The 21,663-nt window shown below is 41.3% G+C and overlaps 1 protein-coding gene across 4 annotated transcripts in view; it reads right to left on the reverse strand.

Annotated features, from left to right (window-relative positions):
* The window catches only part of DPY19L1 (dpy-19 like C-mannosyltransferase 1), a 140,926-nt gene that overhangs the window by 7,488 nt on the left and 111,775 nt on the right, over nt 1–21,663 (reverse strand). For 3 of the 4 annotated variants that reach the window (XM_087713070.1, XM_087713069.1, XM_087713068.1), the window contains 4 exons: nt 14,692–14,811; nt 8,421–8,595; nt 7,955–8,054; nt 1,863–1,988 (listed from right to left, as the gene is read on the reverse strand). In XM_087713070.1, the coding sequence (XP_087569196.1) occupies nt 1,863–1,988; nt 7,955–8,054; nt 8,421–8,595; nt 14,692–14,811 (521 nt within the window). Of the gene's footprint in view, nt 1–1,861; nt 1,989–4,255; nt 4,362–7,954; nt 8,055–8,420; nt 8,596–14,691; nt 14,812–21,663 lie in introns of those variants that run through there. The other variant, XM_087713071.1, reaches the window with a different exon arrangement.

Raw genomic sequence — 21,663 nt, forward strand, 5'->3', positions numbered from 1 at the left:
CCCCTCCCCCGGGAAGAGCTCTGCAGCAGGACAGACGAATGGAGGCGGAGATTGCCCCTTCCTCCTCCGCGCCCCCAAAATCTGTCTTCCCTGGCCTGCACCCCTGCGCCCAGGCTCCTTTGGGTTCGGGGGTAATTCGAAGGGGGGGAGCGGGAGATCCCCGGGGCTGAGGCCTCCCAGTGAAACGGTCTTCCAGAGCGAACCTTCGCCTTCCCCGCCCAGGATTGCAAGGCTGGAGGCCTCGGCAGCAGCCCCCAGCCAGCCAACCCTTGCCCGTACCATCAGCGGCGGGACCCGCGCAGTTCCTCTCTTCCCCGGCACCGTCCGGTGGGCGTGCGAGCGCTGGGTGCGAGCGCTGAATGGCCGGCTGGCCCAGAAGGCATGCTGGCACTTTAGAGTGGCGGCAGGGCTTGGCCACCATTCAGCAAAACATGTTTCGCTGAATGGCGGCCGAGCTCTAAAGTGTCGGCTTGCCTTCCGGGCCGGCCGGCATGGAAGGCAAGCCGGCACTTTAAAGGCATGCCGGCACTTTAGAGTCCTGGCAGGGCTTGGCCACCATTCAGCGAAACATGTTTCACTGAATGGTGGCCGAGCTCTAAAGTACCGGCTTGCCTTCTGGGCCGGCCGGCGTGGAAGGCAAGCCGGCACTTTAAAGGCATGCCGGCACTTTAGAGTGCTGGCAGGGCTCGGCCGCCATTCAGTGAAACATGTCCTGGTTTGTGGGCCGGGTGGCACGCTTGCACTTTAAAGTGCATGCCGCCCGGCCACAAACCAGGACATGTTTCGCTCTATGGCATCCCGAGGTGGCATGGCTTTAAAAAATAAAATAAATAAAAAATAAAATAAATAAAATAAAAAATAAAAAATGAAAAATAAAAATAGATGTGCCAACCCACGCGCAAGCAGAGGTGGCTAAAAAAAAAACCACACACACACACGCACATACACATAATAAAAACAAATTACAATTTCTTACATTACAAATAAATTGAATTCCTCCCCCATGCCCCCTCCCTCTGACCTACATACCTTCCAGCTGCGTCAAAAATGCTAGATTTGGTCTAGCCAGGGCCAGGCAGGCTAGGCTACTTGCTGCTGGATGACTCTGCTTAAATGTTTTAAAATGGGCTCTAAACAAAGTGCCCTCTGCAGGAGGAGGCGGGAAAATCACGTGCCTCATTTGCATACATAATTTTTTGCTTTTTAACCCTTGGTTAACTCTTAAAAGATGAAAAATTCCTTATGCAAAGGAGGCCCATAGTTCTCTAGCCTCCTCCTCCTAACTGCACTAAGCAGACTCAGAGTCACTGTGACTTAGAGTTTGGGAGCAACTACCTTAGCCTTTTTAATTATTTTAAAAATTGTTTCCTTTTCCTCAGGAGACTGGTGAGGCCCCGCCTCCCCTGCCTCTAGTGAGGGCACGTCACTGATAATGAACATATCATCCACCCCCAACACAATCCTGGGAATTGAGTTGATTGAGTGAGAGTAATTGGCTCAAAATCACCTAGCGGACTTTCATGCCTAAAGCCTAGGCATGCTTAAGTCATGGTCTCCTCTTTATAAGTCCACTGGGTGACTTTGAGCCAATTACTCTCACTCAATCAACTCAATTCACAGGATTGTGTTGGGGGTGGGTGGGGGAGGAATTGAGAGGAGAAATGTTAGATATTTCATCACCTCGAGTTATTACAATAATAATAAAACTGGGATATAAAATAAACAAACAGAATTTCTAAAGTGATACAACTGTAAAGCACATCACGCAACCACATCATTTCATGAAATGGGTGATGTTAAAAGGAATCTGCTTGTTGAACATTTGAGGGAAACAATTACAGTCTTATTACTGAAATACTTACTTAGTTCGTCTCAGGCACCAAGAATCTTCTAAAATGTAGTAATTTACTCCCATCTTTAATAGTTCTCTTTTAACTTCTTTTGCAGGTTTTCGGCTATACATGGAATAAACGATTTTTGTTCTTGCCCTTTGCAGAAAAACAAAATATTACGATTGAAGAAGTGATAGAAGAGGTAGCCTAGATAATTTATTCTTGCATTCGTTTTTATAGAACAAAATGCCTTCTCATTTGTGTAAAACAAACCTAGATATCTATTAAATTATAAAGGAGATAAATAAAATTAATAATAGAGAAACTAAGAAATTAGGAAATATATTAGTGTATAATATTTTGCTAGAAAATCAGAAAATGGATACTGAACATAATAATTTAATAGTCTGTAAATGAAATTCTGCAAGTGGTCATATATGAATTAACATGTAAAGAGTTATGGATCTACCAAAGATCTTTTGAATGGTGAAATATAATCAATACACGCTGGGAGATATACCTGAGTTCAACCAGGTGGTATATGGAGCAGTTTCCATGGTTTAATGGCAAAACAAAAGGCTTAGGTTGAAGGCTTAGGCGTCTCTGAAGTGATTAAGGAATGATAGTAATCCTTGGGCAAAAGATCATACAAGGCTGCAAATTGCATATGAGGTCTCCTTGAAAAATTTATTTTCATTAAAATGTATATGATTGCTTAATTCACAGTGACTCCAGGAAGATTACAGAAATAAAACCCCAAATACAAAACCCAATAAACCATTACCCCACCCCACCCGCAACAATGAGCACAATAGGGGTAGGGGGACAATTTTATGATGTTCCACTGGGTTGGAGATTGCACAGAAAAATACCTTCTTCTTGGTTCCACTAAATAGACCTCCTTAAGTGAGGGGACTTGTAACATACCTGCCTCTCCAATTTGGTGGGCAGGGTAGACAACTATATAATGAAGTTTTTAAGTTCACTGAAGTTTTGATGTTTCTTGCTGGAAATTGATTGCTACATAGTTGGGTTGTAGCTAGAAATGCAAGGCTAGTATATAATGGAAGACCAATATATGAAAAGCGCTTTCATAAGAGATATGAGTCAGCTAATTACGACCTAAGCAAAACTGTTTCCATGAACATCAATGGACAACTAAAGAAAAGCTAAGGACCAACAAAAAATAGTGTAAGAGTATATTTTAAAAAATAAACTAGGACTAACTGCAATATGCAAACTGTGCGGAACTTGGTCCTAGTCATCTTTAAGTGAAGAAGAGTGGTCTAAAAAACTAGGTCTCAAAGAAGGTCTGTCACAAATCTTCTGAGACTGAAGTCCATGTCAAAAAAGAACCTAGTGGAGACTGGTCAGGAAAGGTAGAATAAGCAAAATACAATTGGAAAAAGCATATGTGACAAAGGGCTTGATATTACCACGGATGACATTAGGTAGTTACCTCTTCATCTTTTCCCCGTCAAAGAGTATTTAAAGGGCAAACACAAAAAATGGAAAGAGGGACACATAACTAAGGCTGATTATCAGCAGATATCCAGAATATGCAAAGATTAAGTCAAGAAAGCAAAGGCTCAGAATAAACTAAGGCTTGCTACAAAAGTCAAAGATAATAAAAAACATTTCTTTCAACATATTAATAACAAGAAAAATATCAAGGAAACAGTAGGTCCACTAAAGAGAGAAGATGGCAAGGAGCTAACAGGCAGCAGGGAGAAAGAAGGGGCATTTTTACTCATTCTTTGCATCAGTGTTCATGCAAAAAGAAATTATAGCCCAACATACCAAAAAACCAACTGTAAAAGATGAATCAAAAATAAAAATTAAAATAAACAAGAAAATTGTCTTCTTCTTCTTCTTCTTCTTCTTCTTCTTCTTCTTCTTCTTCTTCTTCTTCTTCTTCTTCTTCTTCTTCTTCCTCCTCCTCCTCCTCCTCCTCCTCCTCCTCCTCCTCTTCTTCCTCCTCCTCCTCTTCCTCCTCTTCTGCCATATCCGTCATCGGATGTTGGCGATCATGTTGGCAATCCTATTTTTGTCAATAGTTGCATGAAAAAGTGAGTGCTGAGTTTTGTCCAGTCCCTTAGGTTTTGAAGCCTTCGTAGTTTTGGGTATATCATGCTTCCAGAGGACCGGGACAGTCTTCGCACTCCTGCCCTATTTAAGGGGCGCCCGTGTTTGGGGCCATTGTTAGGTTTTGCCACATTATTTTCCTGGAAAATATATCGGGTAGTAGTCTTCCCTTTGCTTTCTACACTGCTGTGCACACACTATTCATCTATCTGATTTAGATGAATATAAATCACTGGGACTTGACAGATTATATCCCAGAGTTCTGAAGGAGCTGGCAGACGTTATTTCAGAACCATTGTACCATATCTTTCAAAAATCCTGGAGCACAGGGGAAGTACCTGAAGATTGGAAAAGGGCTGATGTGGTTCCCATCTTCAAGAAAGGGGAAAAAACAGACTCAGGAAATATAGACCAATCAGTCTAACATCAATAACTGGGAAGATCCTGGAAAAGATAATAAAAAAACAGATCTGCGAACAACTAGAAGCAAATAAAGTTATAACTAGTAGTCAGCATAGGTTTTTTAAAAACAGATCATGCCAACCCAATTTTATTTCATTCTTTGATAAAGTCACTAAATTAGTAGACCAGCAAAATGCCTGTGAACATAGTATACTTAGATTTCAGTAAGGCATTTGACAAAGTAGACCCCAATCTACTTCTGGTAAGCTAGAAAAATATGGAATAGACAATATAACCACCAGATGGATTTGTAGCTGGCTGACAAACCATACTCAATGAGTAGTCCTTAATGGTACTACATCCACATGGAGAGAAGTAAGCAGTGGGGTACCACAAGGCTCCATCTCAGGTCCAGTACTCTTCAATATCTTCATAAATAACTTAGATGAAGGAATAGAAGGGGAACTCATCAAATTTGCAGATGATATAAACTGGCAAGTATAGCCAATACCCCAGAAGACAAGCTCAGGATCTGAAAAGATCTTGACAAACTTGAACAATGGGCCCTATCCAACAAAATGAATTTCAATGTGTAGAAAAGCAAAGTATTATATTTAGGCAAGAAAAATCAAAGGTATAAATACAGATTAGACAAGACCTGGCTCAAACACAGTAACTGTGAGAGGGACCTTGGAGTCCTAGTGGATAATCATTTGAATATGAGCCGGCAGTGTGCAGCAGCAGCCAAAAAAGCTAATACAATCCTGGTGTCTATAAACAGAGGGTGCAGAATCAAGATCATGTGAAGTACTAGTACCATTTTATAAAACCTTAGTAAGACCACATCTGGAATACTTCAACCAATTTTGGTCACCATATTACAAAAAAGATGTTTAGACTTTAGAAAAAATTCAAAGAACAACAACTAAGACGATCAAAGGCCTAGAGACTAAAGCATATGACGAACAGCTGGTTTTGGGTTTGGCTAATCTAAAGAAAAGAAGAATTAGGGGTGACAGGATAGCAGTATTCCAGGGGCTTGAGGGGCTGCCACAAAGCACAGAGGATCAAATTATTCTCCAAAGCACTGGAGGGCAGGACAAAAACAATGGTTGGAAATTAATCAAAGAGAGAAACAACCTGGAATTAAGGAGAAACTTCCTAACAGTGAGGACAATTAACCAGTGAAACAGCTTGCCTGCAGAAATCGTGGGTGCTCTATCATTGGAGCTTTTTAAGAAGAGACTAGACAATCACTTCTCTGAAATGGCATAGGTTCTCCTGTTTGAGTGAGGGTTGGACTAGAACACCTCCAAGGTCTCTTTCCTATTCTAAGTCTAAGTGTTATTGCTATAATACTTTATTAAAAGTATTCATAAAATATTGATTGGATGAATTGCTATATAGGATTTGCTGTACACTATCACATTCTTTTGGACCCAGACAGTAGTACTTATTACATTTAAATGTATCTGTCTACTGAGGCAGGCTAGATTTAGCTTCAAACGGAAGGGAAGCATATCTTTTATGTCAAAATCAGTTGTTTGAAAAAAGCAATATAAAGCTGCTACAGTAGAACATATGTAGAAATGAATAGAACTTTTGTCCATTGTCCTTTTTCTTTCTACCAATTTTCAAATTTCTTTTGAACAAGGTGCTAATTAAATCATGGCAATCAAGACCAGGCAAAATTATCAGATATAAACTAGATTTGTTAATATATTCATGGTGCACAATTGCTAAATTTAATTTGAACTGACCTTTATATTGGTTATATTAATTCTATTAATAATTTTAATTAAATACAAATATTCATTTTGTTAATAATTAATTGGTTTTACATACCTAGAGTTTAAGGTTTTATAATTTTAAAAGAATCTGTTTTTAGAGAAAAAAGAACTTTCTTATCTATATTTGCTGCTCATATGACCAGAAACATCACATAATGATGTTTATAATAATAAGCAGCAAATAAAAATAAAAAACCAATGGCAGTAAAGAGCTGTTTCCTGTAAATCAAAATTGAGAGTAACATTAATTTAAAGGAGAAGGGTAAAGAAAAGAAAATAATTTTAGACATTATGTTTTATATATTTTCCCCTTTAATAATGGATGTTCTTGCAAAGTCACAAATCTTGTGCTTTCCTGTCTTAAATAGAGTAATTCTTAGAGTTTGTTATCCTAAATGAAACCAAATATTTATCAATTCATTCAACTCTCCATGATAAAGTTTTATCTAAATCAGTCACTATTATTTATTTAATTATCTGATTGCTGAAACAAACCAACTCTACAAGTGACATGGGACAGCATTCATTACAAAATATAAAAACAAATAAAATATTGAAATAATTAAAGCAGTACAAAATAAATATATACAACACCAAGCAAAACTATTACTATTGATAAAAATACATGCCCTTAACACATTTGAAATTCCAAGCCTGGGCCCATGACCAAGTCTTCATGAGCTTATGAAAGGCCGTTGGAATCATTCTTGTATCTGGGGAAAATTCCAGAAGACAGGGGCTACAGCAGAGATGGCACATTTCCTGATTCCCAAACCCAACATTCCTTGATAGGATCCACACAACACGCCCAACATGCCTGACCAAATTGGGCTAGTAGAAATAACTGGAAGAAGATGGTCCCTTAGTATCCTTAATGTTTATGTTATGTTAATGTATGTTTATCCATCTATTTGAAACAAATGAATAACAATACATAATCCTACTTACTATAATGTTTTAGTAAATTAATGCATTTACTTGAAATTGGCTAACTGATTTGACGCAAATTCCCTATTTAAACCTTATAGCAGCAGTAGCAGTTACTTATATACCGCTTCATAGGGCTTTCAGCCCTCTCTAAGCGGTTTACAGAGTCAGCATATTGCCCCCACAGTCTGGGTCCTCATTTCACCCACCTCGGAAGGATGGAAGGCTGAGTCAACCTTGAGCCGGTGAGATTTGAACCGCTGAACTGCTGATAACAGTCAGCTGAAGTGGCCTGCAGTACTGCACCCTAACCACTGCGTCACCTCGGCTCTTCATTCTAAATAATCCTTCATTCCAAATAAATAAACCTTCATTCCAAATAATCAAAATTAAAATAAATATCTAAGGGAGAGGTTGTTCATTCATAAAATTACTCTTACAGTAGTCTGAGTATTACTTTTCACAAAACACTTTTATCTTTTTCTAAAAGATAAAATGATGAAGTTGCTGCCTATAATAAATGCATTCTAAAATATCATCTTCTACTTATTATATTTCCTTCCACCATATTTAAAGGAAAATATTAATTGTACCTGTTTTCTTTTAAATTCTACTACAAATTAAAATATTTTAAAATATTACAAATAGAAGGAGACAGGAGATTGGTAAGTACCAAGAATTATTCATGGGCATATTGGTATCCTACAACTAACAGCAATAATATGTTTTATTATGAACATAACTTTTTCTCTCCTTGTTCTTATACCTTCATATTAATAGTTACAATTAGTTTAGTTTAGTTTAGTTTAGTGTAGAAATTTCCTATACTGCATCAATCACAACAAACCTTAAAATATGTAAATATTTATATAATTTATATAAAAATCTATAATATTTATAAAATATATAAAGCCTTACCGTAAACCTGCATCCTCATAATGGGGATGATTCACAATAGGTCGTTGTGCAGATAATTTTACGCTTGCCATTGTAGGCATTGCACCGGCAAAAACAGCATCTGAAATAACAGGATATCTAAAAATGCAGGAATAATTGGAAAAAGAACTAGAAACTACCATACATTTTAGGTTGTAAAATTGATTAAAAATCTTATTCTCCCTCCAAACCACAAAAATTAAAAAAATTAAAATAAACATAATATTATAAAGGTTTTCTTTCTATTTAAAACATGCTATTCCATTAAAATGAATTTTTAATTCCACAAAATAGTATTTATAAAGACAGTTTTTTCTTAAACTGTATCATTTACATGGCAGTCACAAGAAATCAAGGCATCAGGAAAACCTGTTCAGTGTTAAAAGTGCTAAGCCTTTTACATACTGCATTGCATGGAATAAGATGAGTTGTTCTACTCTGATTTTACCTGGTTTAGTATTTGCTTTTATCCACAACAGTAATTCTTCCTGGGGCAAATTGCTAAATTCTCCCACAATACTCCATTCTTTTTGAAGATTTGCTATTCCCTCAAATGCCATCATTGCCAAAATTGCAAGAACAAGTGTTCCAGGTTGGATTTTGTGAAAAATCCATCCAAACAACTGTGAAAAGAAATGGTTAAGCACTTAATCAAGGTGATTATTAATTTCAGTTTTAAGTTTTAAAACACTACATCAAGCTATTTTAAAACACAGTTCATGCTGATTTAATCATTAAAGTTAATCTCAGTAATTATAAATATTCACATCATTATGACTACTTAATTTTATATTGATTTTAAAAGACTTGAAAACTATCACTAATGCTAATAGAAGAGTGTGTTTCAAAAGTGCTTTTTCAAATGGCAACTGGACTGACTTTATTTTTTCTTGAAGGAAAAACAAAGTTCAATTGCCTTTAAAAAAAAAAAACCACTTTTGAGACAGCCATGACCTGGATGACTAAGAATCTCTATAGACAAATAGAAGAGAATATAATAACTCAAAATTGAACTGTGTATAGGGTAACCAGACGTCCCGCATTTGGCAGGACAGGCACGCCTTCTCATAATTTTTCCCGCATCCCAGGCCATTCCCAAAAGATCCCGCTTAATTTTGGCGCCTTCGACTCGCTTCCCTGCCCATCCGCTGCCGCTAGCATGGGTGGGGTAGCGTAGCGAGTGAGCGGGCGGATGGGTGGGGGAGCAAGCTCGCCTTTCCAGCCCCACTTCCGGACAAGCCATGGGAAAGCCTCTGCGAAAAGAGCCACCTGGGGCCGCCGCTTCTTCTCCGAACTCAGAGTAAGTGACGGGCGGGGCGAGTGAGCGGGAGGATGGTGGTGGGATTGCTTCCCGCTGCACTGCAGCTGACTCGCCCCGGGCCGGGCGGGCTGGGAGGTTTTGGGTGTCCGGGCGGGAAGAGCGCGGAGGAAGGCAGAGCGGCGCTCGACGCGACTCTGCTACTTCTGCTGGAGGAGCCCCTAGATAGGGAAGGCGGGTGGCGGGGCGGAGCAAGGGAGCGCAAGCGGCGGATCCTGGGCTCATATGCAGATGGAGCTCTCCAGGCACAGGAGCGCTGGAAAAGTGCTCAGCTCATGCACCCACTGGGACGGAGTACGCTCGCTCGCTCCAGCCCTGCCTGCCGGCACGCTAAAGTACCAGCATGACTTTGAGGTGCTGGCTTGCGCGGAAGGCAAGCCAGCCCTTCAAAGTCATGCCGGCAGTTTAGAACTCGGCCGCCATTCAGCGAAACATGTTTCGCTGGATGGCGGCCGAGGGGCACGCTAAAGTGCCGGCATGACTTTGAAGGGCTGGCTTGCCTTCCATGTCGACCCGCGCAGAAGGCGAGCCAGCCCTTCAAAGTCATGCCGGCAGTTTAGAACTCGGCCGCCATTCAGCGAAACATGTTTCGCTGAATGGCGGCCGAGGGGCACACTAAAGTGCCGGCATGACTTTGAAGGGCTGGCTTGCCTTCCACATCGGCCCGCGCGGAAGGCAAGCCGGCCCTTCAAAGTCATGCCAGCAGTTTAGAACTCGGCCGCCATTCAGCGAAACATGTTTCGCTGAATGGCGGCCGAGGGGCACGCTAAAGTGCCGGCATGACTTTGAAGGGCTGGCTTGCCTTCCACATCGGCCCGCGCGGAAGGCAAGCCGGCCCTTCAAAGTCATGCCGGCAGTTTAGAACTCGGCCGCCATTCAGCGAAACATGTTTCGCTGAATGGCGGCCGAGGGGCACGCTAAAGTGCCAGCATGACTTTGAAGGGCTGGCTTGCCTTCCACATCGGCCCGCGCGGAAGGCAAGCCGGCCCTTCAAAGTCATGCCGGCAGTTTAGCGTGCCCCTCGGCCACCTTTCAGCGAAACATGTGTTGCTGAATGGCGGCCGAGCCCTGCCGGCAGCCTTCTAGGCTGGCCGGCCATTCAGCGCTCGCACCCAGCGCCCACGGGGAGGAGAGGAACTGCGTGGGTCCCGCCGCTCATTGTATGGGCGAGGGTTGGCCAGCTGGGAGTGGGGGTGGCTGCTGCCGAGGCCTCCAGCCTTGCAATCCTTGGTGGGGAAGACGAAGGTTCGCTCCGGAGCTGCGGAAGACCGTTGCTGCACCGGGAGGCCTCCGCCCCGGGGATCCCCCGCTCCACCCATTCGGATTACCCCCAAACCCAAAGGAGCCTGGGCGCAGGGGTGCAGGCCAGGGAAGACGGGGTTTGGGGGCTCGGAGGCAGAAGGGGCGATCTCCCCCTCCATTCGTCTGTTCCGTTGAAGAGCTCCTCCCGGGGGAGGGGGAGGTGGCAAGTGCACTGATCCCCGTTTGCAAGACCAGCCCTCCGCCTTCTTGTCCCATTGGGAAGGGGGTAGGTGGGAGACAAGAAGGGGGCAGGCTGGCCTCGCTGCTTGCATTTCCCCTGTTCCCCCGCTCCCAATATAGGTGCAGAGAAAGAGCCAGGCTTCAGAAAGGAAAGGATATTTTAAATAATTTTCTTTGTCTGAATATGATTTCCCATTGAGGAAAAGGGGACTTTTAATTCCCCACCAGTAAAAAAAACTGTTTAGTCTTTGAAGGGCCCTTGTGTGATATCTGCCTAGGATCCCACCTCACACACCTCCTCTTTCAGAAAGAGCTTGGTGCACCTTGGATCCCACCTCACACACCTCCTCTTTCAGAAAGAGCTTGGTGCACCTAGGATCCCACCTCACACACCTCCTCTTTCAGAAAGAGCTTGGTGCACCTAGGATCCCACCTCACACACATCCTCTTTCAGAAAGAGCTTGGTGCACCTAGGATCCCACCTCACACACCTCCTCTTTCAGAAAGAGCTTGGTGCACCTAGGATCCTCCACCTCACACACCTCCTCTTTCAGAAAGAGCTTGGTGCACCTAGGATCCCACCTCACAGACCTCCTCTTTCAGAAAGAGCTTGGTGCACCTAGGATCCCTCACCTCACACACCTCCTCTTTCAGAAAGAGCTTGGTGCACCTAGGATCCCCCACCTCACACACCTCCTCTTTCAGAAAGAGCTTGGTGCACCTAGGATCCCCCACCTCACACACCTCCTCTTTCAGAAAGAGCTTGGTGCACCTAGGATCCCACCTCACACACCTCCTCTTTCAGAAAGAGCTTGGTGCACCTAGGATCCCTCACCTCACACACCTCTACCCAGCTTGGGAAATGGTGGGATCTCCTGCTTTCTGAGCTTGGTGCAGCAAGGATCCCACTATCCTACTATTTTATTTTTCTTTATGTACACTGAGAGCATATTTACCAAAGACAAATTCATTGTGTGTCCAATCACACTTGGCTAATAAACTATTCTATTCTACTTTACTCTACTCTACTCATTTCTATTTCAATTCTAACAAGTTTAGCTTCTCTCTCTTGAAAATGTAAGCTAGCATAAGGCATTATAATGCAAACTAGCCTTAACTTTCAAACAGTTCATTTAGTGACCAAAGTTACAATGGCAATGAAAAAAGTGACTGATGACCATTTTTCACACTTAGCGACCATTTTCACACTTAGCGACCGTTGCAGTATCCTCATGGTCACGTGATCAAAATTTTGATGTTTGGTATTTATGATGGTTTCAGTGTCCTGGGGTCATGTAATTGCCTTTTGTGACCTTTTGACAAAATATAAAATTTTTAATCAAGCCCCCCCGGTCAATGGTATCCCTCTTTACCAATCTGAAAATCTGGTCACTTTAACTGTGTAATCCTTGGTTCTCTCTGAACCTGGTTATTTGCTTGAAGACATTTCATTAGTCAATTATGTAATATCCTGATGATATTACCTAGTCAGTAATAAAACATCTACAAGCAAGCAATCAAGCTCAGAAAATAACAAGGCCCTTTCATTCAAAGATGGGGTAAATAAAACAATAGTATCAGTAATAAAATATGCCAAACTTTAAGTCACAATAACAAGGAGCAAAATATTACTTTCAGGTCCATATTTTAAAAAGTATTATTTATTTTCAAAATTCACGGCTACCAATTTAAGCAGCTTTTAAAGTGGACTGAACAAAATCACACAGAAAAGGCCTAATTATGTCTATCAATTCTGATAGCCAAATTCTCTTGAAAATCAAAGGTATCATTAAGGAACAAGAATGAAAAGGAATAATCTTATGTTCCATTTATGTATTTCTTGATACATCTGGTTGATAGTTGTATGAAAAAGTCACTTTCACAAAATCAGACAAACAATAGAATAGAAATATAGAGCTGGAAAGGACCTTGGAGGTCTTCTAGTCCAACCCCTTGCTCAGGCAGAAAATTCTATACCATTTCAGACAAATGGTTGTCCAATCTCTTCCAGTGTATGTTTTGAACGAATAATTTAAGTATTAGTTTTATGTTATCCATAATCTTTGATGGAATGCAAGAATGATACATTACTTATGCCTCACTCCTTTATTAGAATCTACTGAAACAGGAGGAAAGAAAACAGATTCAGATGTATTCTACTGCTTTAAAAAAAACATTTTTTCCAACTGTTCATCTATCTTTTTCAGATTTATATCTATCCTGCAATATATTCCCTATTCATTTTTATTCAAATTGACCAATCCCTTCAACATTTATAATCCTTTCAATCACTTATTTTCAATCTCCTTATTCCCTCCAAAACAATCCTGTATTCCTTCTATTGTTTGCCTTGCAATAAATGAGTTTTCTTTATCACTTGAGCAAGTTTGAGATGTTTCTTGACAGTGTTGCATATGTAGGAGGACATATGCATGATATATTACATGATATGTAATATATCATATGTAGCGCTGGCTACCTGTTGATCTCCGGGTGCGCTTCAAGGTGCTACTTGTCACTCATAAAGCCCTCCATGGTAGTGGATCTGCGTACTTGAGAGACCGCCTCCTGCCAATTACCTCCCTGCGACCAATTAGATCGCATAGATTAGGCCTCCTCCGAGTCCCATCTGCCAGTCAGTGCCGACTGGCAACTACACGGAGGAGAGCCTTTTCAGTAGTAGCTCCGACCCTTTGGAACAATCTCCCCGTGGAGATTCGTACCCTCACCACCGTCCAGACCTTCCGCACAGCCCTTAAGACCTGGCTAGCCCGTCAGGCCTGGGGATAAAGATAATTTGTCCCCACCCGAATGATGAATGAATGTTGCTTACTATTTTACTTCTGTGTATTGTTTGTGTCTATAGTCTGTACCCTCCCTTCCTTATTTTATGTAAGCCGCCCTGAGTCCCCTCAGGGAAAAGGGCGGCCTATAAATACTAATAAAATCCTAAATCCTAAATATATTCCACAATGCATATTAGTGATGATACACATACTTTATGCCACACAAATAGAAGCTTTATGTCAAGCTTTGCATAACATTTAATTACCCAAGCATTTAACTAGCACTTTTACCTCTTTATTAGAATCCCTACGTGTGGGTTGAAAATAATTCATGTTTCTTAAAACTGGAAAGAAACTTATTATTATCATGCACAATATAGAAAAAATGGTACTATATATTTCAAATATAATATATTGATATAATTCTATCCATGATTCTATACATTCATATATAGCAACTTTTCAATCAGCAGTTACTTCATTTAACAACCATTACAAATACAACAAATTTAAAAACATTTTCTGATCAATGTGCAAAATTAAAAACAAATTTTATGTGCCTCACAACAATGTAAATTGGGGTAAAAATAAGGCTGGTATTGCGGCATGAGAGAATTTTTGCAGTTTTTCTCTCTCTCTGTCAAATTGTTCACTTAGCAAACATTTCACTTCTGATTTAGGGAATAAATTGTGTTTCCAAAGTAAGAGATGGTGTACTCTATTACAAAGACAATTTAAACTATTAAAAAAATTGCATAGATGTAGTTCCTGACTTATATCTACAACTGAGCCCAAACTTAAATCATGTCAGTAGTAAGTGGGTTATCATGTGATTGGCCTGATTTTATGATTTACTTTGTGGTGCTCATTAAGTGAGCAAGTGAGAAGTAAACATCAATTTCTGGCAAAAATGTAAATTATAATTACATCATCAAGGGTGTTGCAATGATTGTAAATATTTGCTGGTTGCTGAGCATCTCAAATGCAGTCACATCATGGAAGGCTGCCACTGGAATTTCAAATCATTTGAAAAGTGCCCTTTTAAGCTCTGTTAAGGAATACGTGTATATCACTTCATAAAATATGTTATGCCACTATACTAATAATAGTATGACAATGAAACAATAATTTACCTGTTTTGAGCATATCAAGGATGCCATAATGCACATATGTGGAGTCAGGAACAACTTTAGTCTCATTATTAAAATGGCAAGTATAGTAAAAAAAATTAGTTGCAATGCATGGTATACAATCTGCAAATAAAGGAGAGCATAAGAAAATACAATTGTTTTTAAATGTGGCATATGGTACATAAGCATTAAGTAACATCTAATTTTTACTGAATCCTATTCTCCTGGGCATAATTTTTAAAATGTAAACTATTTGAAGTTTTAACTAAAATTATGCATTTTAGAAAAAAACAGCAACAGGATTTCCAGAAAGATAGCCAACTAAAATACACGCCTGGGGAGAGATCTGTGAAGGATTTTTTCCTAGGGTGCAGCTCTTCAGCCTTTAACTAAAGGGACTGACATTCCTTCAATTTTTATGACTGAGATAAATAAAATTTGGTTATTTGTGTAAAAAAGAAATGAACTGACAGACTCCATTTTGAATAGACTCCATTTTACATTTTAGTTAAAAGCTACAGCTAAATATTATTCAAGCATTTTTATTATTTATCTTAGCATTTTTATTTAGCTAGAGACAACACTTCAAAGGTCACTATGACTTTTATAACACTTAGCAAAACTATTAGGGCCATTCCAGCTTTCCAGCTAGGGAAGCTGAGCTAAGGAGAACTTGGATGAACCAGAGGATACTGGCGTCAGATTCGTTCTCAAGAGGCTGATATGGGTTGATTGATTGTCTTGTTATGTCATGTAACAGGAACTGAAATTATGGGGACTTTCTATTAAGTGAATGTTTTCAGGAAATAAAAGGTGGAATAATAGCCAAGTACAATTATATAAACGTATTATGAAACACCTTTATGTAACCGATGAGATCCACAAATAATGTATTTATCATTCTCTTTCTCTTCCTGATTGAGAATCTTCTTGTGCAAGAGCCAAATAAATGCTTTTTGTTGCTCAGTCACCTTGACGGTTTCTTTAATATATAGAAAATATACAGAATATATATTTTTCTGACAAGTGATGCATTGGCCAGGAAGAGAGCAGATGTCTCCGTCTGGGAAGGGTCTTTGCCAGCTGGGGGTACCACGCATTATTTTGCAGCGATCTGGAGGAGTGAAGAGGCTTTCCAGAAGGACCGCTCTTGCCAATTTGAACAGAGGAGACCTGGATAACAAAACGTAGTAGAACCCAAGCAGGCCTGGTGCACCAGATCAGGTAGGTATGGATTAAACTATACATAGAACAAATTGGGGTGGCAAAATTCCTGTTTGAAAGTGTTGTGTGTGTGTTTTCTGAATGATTGAAGCTTTCTTCTGCTGTTCAGTTAAATGATTTTAGCTGGAAAGCAAGAGGTTAAGCCGTTGAGTGAGTTCATAACTGTTGCAGGAAGGAAACATAGATTTTAGCTGAACAGTTTGACGCTACGGGTAACCCAGGGAGCAATCCTGGGTTAAAAAGTTGTTTTCTAAAGCTCCTAAAGAAGATAGGGAGATACCCTCTATTCCTCCTTTTTCTCCACTGGGAGATGTAATAGCTCAGTGGAATGAGGAATGGCTTAGCCCATTTATGGCCAAACTGGATAAAATAACAATGATTAAGAATTGTACACATGTCTGGCTGAAATATATTATGATAAAACCAAATTATAGATGGAGTAAATTTGGAGAGGCAGAGACTTATTGGATAAATACTTTAAAAAGAATTCTAGAGAAAAAGAAGTTAACAACTCAGCTGTTGTATGTTGAACCGTGGTTCCATGTACAGTGGTTTGATCCTTTCCCACCAGGTAGTAAAGAAAAAAAATGGCATCCTTTAGATTCTAAAGTTTAGAATACGCCACCTGTTCTCGTCCACCCCCATAAAACCCAAATGGGGCAGAGGGCAGGAGCCAGGGCAGAAGATGCTGCTGAGGACGGCATAAGTGACAGTGAAGTGTCTGCCACACGTTTAATCAGCAATTTAAAAAAAGTGGATGGTTTAAATGCTAGACGTTATGACCTGACCACTAGGGACAATAATAGACAATAACATGCTCCCCTTAAGGGAGATGCCGAATGGCATCACTAATGCAGGAGTGCCTGTAACAACGTTTGTAAATGTGCCCCTTACTTTTCCCGATTTAAGGGGTTATAAAGCACATATGCCATCTCTGCAATCAGATCCTATAGCCTTAGCTGAATCTTTGGAGTTGTTTCTGGGATCAAACATTTATACATTTACTGAGATACAGCATATTCTGGGGTATTTATTTACTCCAGAGGAAAGGATACAGATTAGAACAGCAGCCATAGCTTATTGGGATAAAACACAGGAGGGGGTGAACAACCCAGTAGCTGGAATAGCTAAGTTTCCTTTAGTTGACCCTGGTTGGGATAACAATAACTTTGCTGATAGGGAACAGATGATGGAACAAAAGGGAATTGTTCTTCATGGGGTGAGAACTGCAAAACCACAAGGGAATAATTTAGTTAAAGCCTTTGAATTGGGGTAGTTAAAAGATGAGACTCCTTCAGTGTTCCTAGGGAGAATTAAGGAGAGTTTAAATAAGTACTCTGGTCTCTCTCCTGAAACACCAGCATATGAAGCCTTGATGAAAGTTCAATTTGTCACCAGGACTTGGCCAGATATCCAAAGGAAAATACAAAAACTGGACAACTGGGAAAGCAGTGACATTGGGACTTCGTTGAAGGAAGCCCAGAAGGTCTATGTGAATTGAGACGAAGCAAAAACCAGGCAGAAAGCCAGATGATGGTGTCTGTTATTAAAGCTGCAAATCAGACAAGAAGGGGTTTTTTGACAAAGGAATGGGAAATAGCCAGAAAATGTCAGAAATTAGTGGAGACAACAGCCAGGTCCGAGCAGGGGATTTCTTCAGTGGAAGAAACCAGGTAATGGTTTAACCAGGAATGGTTTAACCAGGAATGGAAACAAGAGTGTGAAGAAACGTTTTTTCTGTGGAAAGGAGGGACACTTTGTGAGAAACTGTCCGGAGAAAGGGAAAAATCAGTGGAGAGAACAATCCCTATACATGCTGATGGGAGACAATGAAGATTAGGGGTGTCAGGGGCTATTGATTTCAGAGTCCCATCGAGCCCTTGATAAATTTATTTGTGGGGCCAGAAGAAGAGGAGTATGCATTTTTGATAGACACAGGAGCGACTCGGACTTCAATATGTAAACTTCCAAAAGGTATTGAAACATCTGGGGAAACATTAAGGATAAGAGGAATGAAAGGAGAATCATTTAATGTGTGCCATTATTGAAAAATGTAGTTTTTAAAAGTGGTAATTGTAAAATTAATTTGGATTAGTACCAGAAGCTGGGATGCATTTATTAGGAAGGGATGCTTTAGCTTTATTAGGATGTGAACTTAAATTTGCAAATAACTCTCATGAAGTTAATATCTTAATGAGAAACAAGAGAAAAAATAGAACCCTTAGTATGGGAGGCAACAGGAAATAGGGGTATTTTGGATATTTCTCCTTTGAAAGTTACTTTGAAAGGAGTTGAGCCACTAAAATTAAAGCAATACCCAATACCAGTGGAGGTAAAAAGGGAATTGAAAAAAGTGATAGAGACATTATTAAAAGATGGGTTAATAGAACCTGCAATGTCTCAATATAATACACTTATATTACCTGTTAAGAAACCTGATGGATCAATTAGAATATGCCATGATCAGGTCCATAAATACAATAGTTGCTGGTCGTTATTCTATAGTATCAAATTCTTCTAAGTCGCATACCACATAGTCATAAATATTTTAATGTTATAGATTTGAAAGATGCTTTTTGGACTTGCCCATTGACAGAGGAATCAAGGGATATTTTTGAATGGTCTGACCGTGATACAAATCGTAATCAGCAGTATCAATGGTGTGTTCTACCGCAGGGATTTTCGGAAAGTCTGAATCTATTTGGACAAATGTTGGAACAGGTGTTGGAGAAGTTTAAACCGCTCAGAGATATACAGTTGTTACAGTATGTAAATGATTTGTTGTTGTCTGGAGAAAAGAAAGCAGAGGTTGAAGAAAGTACAAATGATTTGTTGAATTTTCTAGGTAGTCAAGGGTTGAGAGTGTCAAAGAAGAAATTACAATATGTAGAAACTGAAGTTAAGTATTTGGGTCACTTAGTCAGGGGAAAAAGAAAATAAATCCAGAATGGATAGGGATAGTTACTCAACCCTCACTAAGAATAAGAAGGAAGTGAGGAAGTTGTTAGGTTTGGTAAGATATTGTAGGTTGTGGATAGATGGTTACACAGATAAGGTAAATTTCCTTATGATAAGTTATTGTATTAAGAGCCTTGGAATGTTGTTTGGAAGCAGGGAGATAGAGAAAGATTTAAAAGTTTGAAGCAAACAATGATCAAGCTCCTGCTTTGAGCTTGCCAGATTTAGAAAAGCCATTCCATTTGTTTGTAGCAGTGGAGGATGGAATTGCTAAGGGTGTATTAGCTCAGGCCTGGGCTGGGAAGAAGAAACCTGTGGTGTTCTTGTCAAAATTAATGGATCTGGTAGTGAGAGGTTGGCCTGTGTGCGTACAGGCTGTAGCAGCTACGGTGATTCTGGTAAAGTAGGAAATTAACCTTTGGATGGATGTTGATTCTGAGTAGTCCTTATCAAGTGAGGAAGATCCTGATGCAGAAAGCTCAGAGATGGATTACTAACTCTAGACTTTTAAATTATGAAATCATTTTGATGTCTCAAGAGAATCTAATACTTTCTACTGATAGGAATTTAAATCTGGCTAAGTTCCTATCGGGGGTGGGGGTGGGGAGAAAGAATGGGACAGACTTGTGCATGATGGCGTGCAAACCATTGATTTACAAACTAAAGTAAGAGAGGATTTGGAAGACTGTCCTTTAGAGGGCGGTATTAACCTATTTATTGATGGAACTTCTCGGGTTGTAAATGGGAAAAGAATGAATGGATATACGGTGGTTAATGGGGACAATGCTGAAGTTTTGGAAGTGGGGAGACTGCCATCTACTTGGTCAGCTCAAACGTGTGAAGTGTATGCTTTATTACAAGTTTTAACATTGTTAGACAATGAAGTGGGGAACATTTATACAGATTAGGTTTAGGTTTATTTGGCTTGTATGCCGCCCTACTCCCGAGAGATTCAGGGCGGCTAACAATAAGAAAGGGAAGGGAGTACAAAAATAAAAACAACAATTAAAAATTCAGCAACAGTCATAACATTGGATGGGGCTGGATAATTCAACAGCCCCAGGCCTGCCGGAACAGCCAGGTCTTAGTTGCTTTGCGGAAGGCCGGAAGGGTAGTAAGGGTCCGGATCTCAACGGGGAAATCGTTCCATAGGGCCGGAGCAGCCACAGAGAAGGCCCTCCCCCGGGGAGTCACCAGCCGACATTGGCCGGCAGATGGAATCCGGAGGAGGCCTAGTCTGTGGGATCTAATAGGTCTTTGGGAGGTGACTGGCAGGAGGCGGTCTCTCAGGTAACCAGGTCCGATGCCATGTAGGGCTTTAAAAGTAACGACTAGCACCTTGAAGCGTGTCCGGAGACCAATGGAAAGCCAGTGCAGCTCGCGGAGGATAAGTGTAACATGGGTGTACCGAGGTGCACCCACAATGGCTCGCGCAGCTGCATTCTGGACTAGCTGAAGTCTTCGAACACTCTTCAAGGGCAGCCCCATGTAGAGCGCATTACAGTAATCCAGTCTTGAGGTGACGAGGGCGTGAGTGACCATCCGAAGGGCCTCCTGGTCCAGATAGGGTCGCAACTGGTGCACCAGGCGCACCTGGGCAAAGGCCCCCCTGGTCACAGCCGACAGATGATGTTCTAGAGTCAGCTGTGGATCCAGGAGGACTCCCAAATTGCGAGCCCTCTCTGAGGGGCGTATAATTTCATCCCCCAGGCTCAGAGATGGAATAGCTGGACCATCCTTGGGAGGGAGCATCAATAGCCACTCGGTCTTGTCGGGATTGAGCGCAAGCTTGTTCGTTCCCATCCAGACCCTGACAGCCTCCAGGCACTGGCACATCACTTCTACCACTTCACTGAGTTGGCATGGGGCGGACAGATACAGCTGTGTATCGTCCGCATATTGATGATATTTAATCCCGTGCCGGCATATGATCTCACCCAGCAGCTTCATGTAGATGTTAAATAGGAGGGGGGACAGGACCGAACCCTGCGGCACCCCGTAATTGAGGGGCCTAGGGGTCGATCTCTGCCCTCCGACCGACACCCACTGTGACCTGTCCGAGAGGTAGGAGGAGAACCACTGAAAAACGGTGCCTCCCACTCCCACTTCCCGCAACCGTCGCAGAAGGATACCATGGTCGATGGTATCGAAGGCCGCTGAGAAGTCAAGAAGCACAAGGATAGAGGAGTGACCCCTATCCCTGGCTCACCAGAGATCATCGATCAGCGCGACCAAAGCAGTTTCCGTGCTGTAACCAGGCCTGAAACCAGACTGAAAGGAATCCAGATAATCAGTTTCATCCAAGGACCATCAGAGTTGAAAGGCCACCACTTTCTCAACAACCTTCCCTACAAAGGGAGGGTTGGAGACTGGACGATAGTTACTCAAAATGGCTGGATTCAGGAGGGGTCTCACCACCGCATCCTTTAGGAAGTGCAGGAAGGACCCGTCCCGGAGAGAGATGTTAACTATCGTCTGGATCCAGCCACGTGTCACCTCCCTGCTGGTCGAGACCAGCCAGGAGGGACATGGGTCCAGTATACAGGTGGAGGCACTCACCACTCCCATGGCCTTGTCCACTTCCTCAGGAGCGAGAAGTTAAAACTCGCTCCATAAAATTCTCTCAAGACCTTCCCCCGGTACCTCGGCTGGTACCGTGCAATTGGAGTCCAGATCTGTCCGAATCCAAGTGACTTTATCCATTAGAAACTGAACAAATTCCTCAGCTCTACCTTGTAAAGGGTTGTCCGCATCCCTCCCTTTCAAGAGGAAGCGGGCTATTCTAAACAAGGC

This window comes from Thamnophis sirtalis, unplaced genomic scaffold (assembly GCF_051295495.1).
Source record: "Thamnophis sirtalis isolate CommonGarterSnake01/CBP01778 unplaced genomic scaffold, rThaSir2_p1.2 scaffold_4, whole genome shotgun sequence".
Taxonomy (NCBI): domain Eukaryota; kingdom Metazoa; phylum Chordata; class Lepidosauria; order Squamata; family Natricidae; genus Thamnophis; species Thamnophis sirtalis.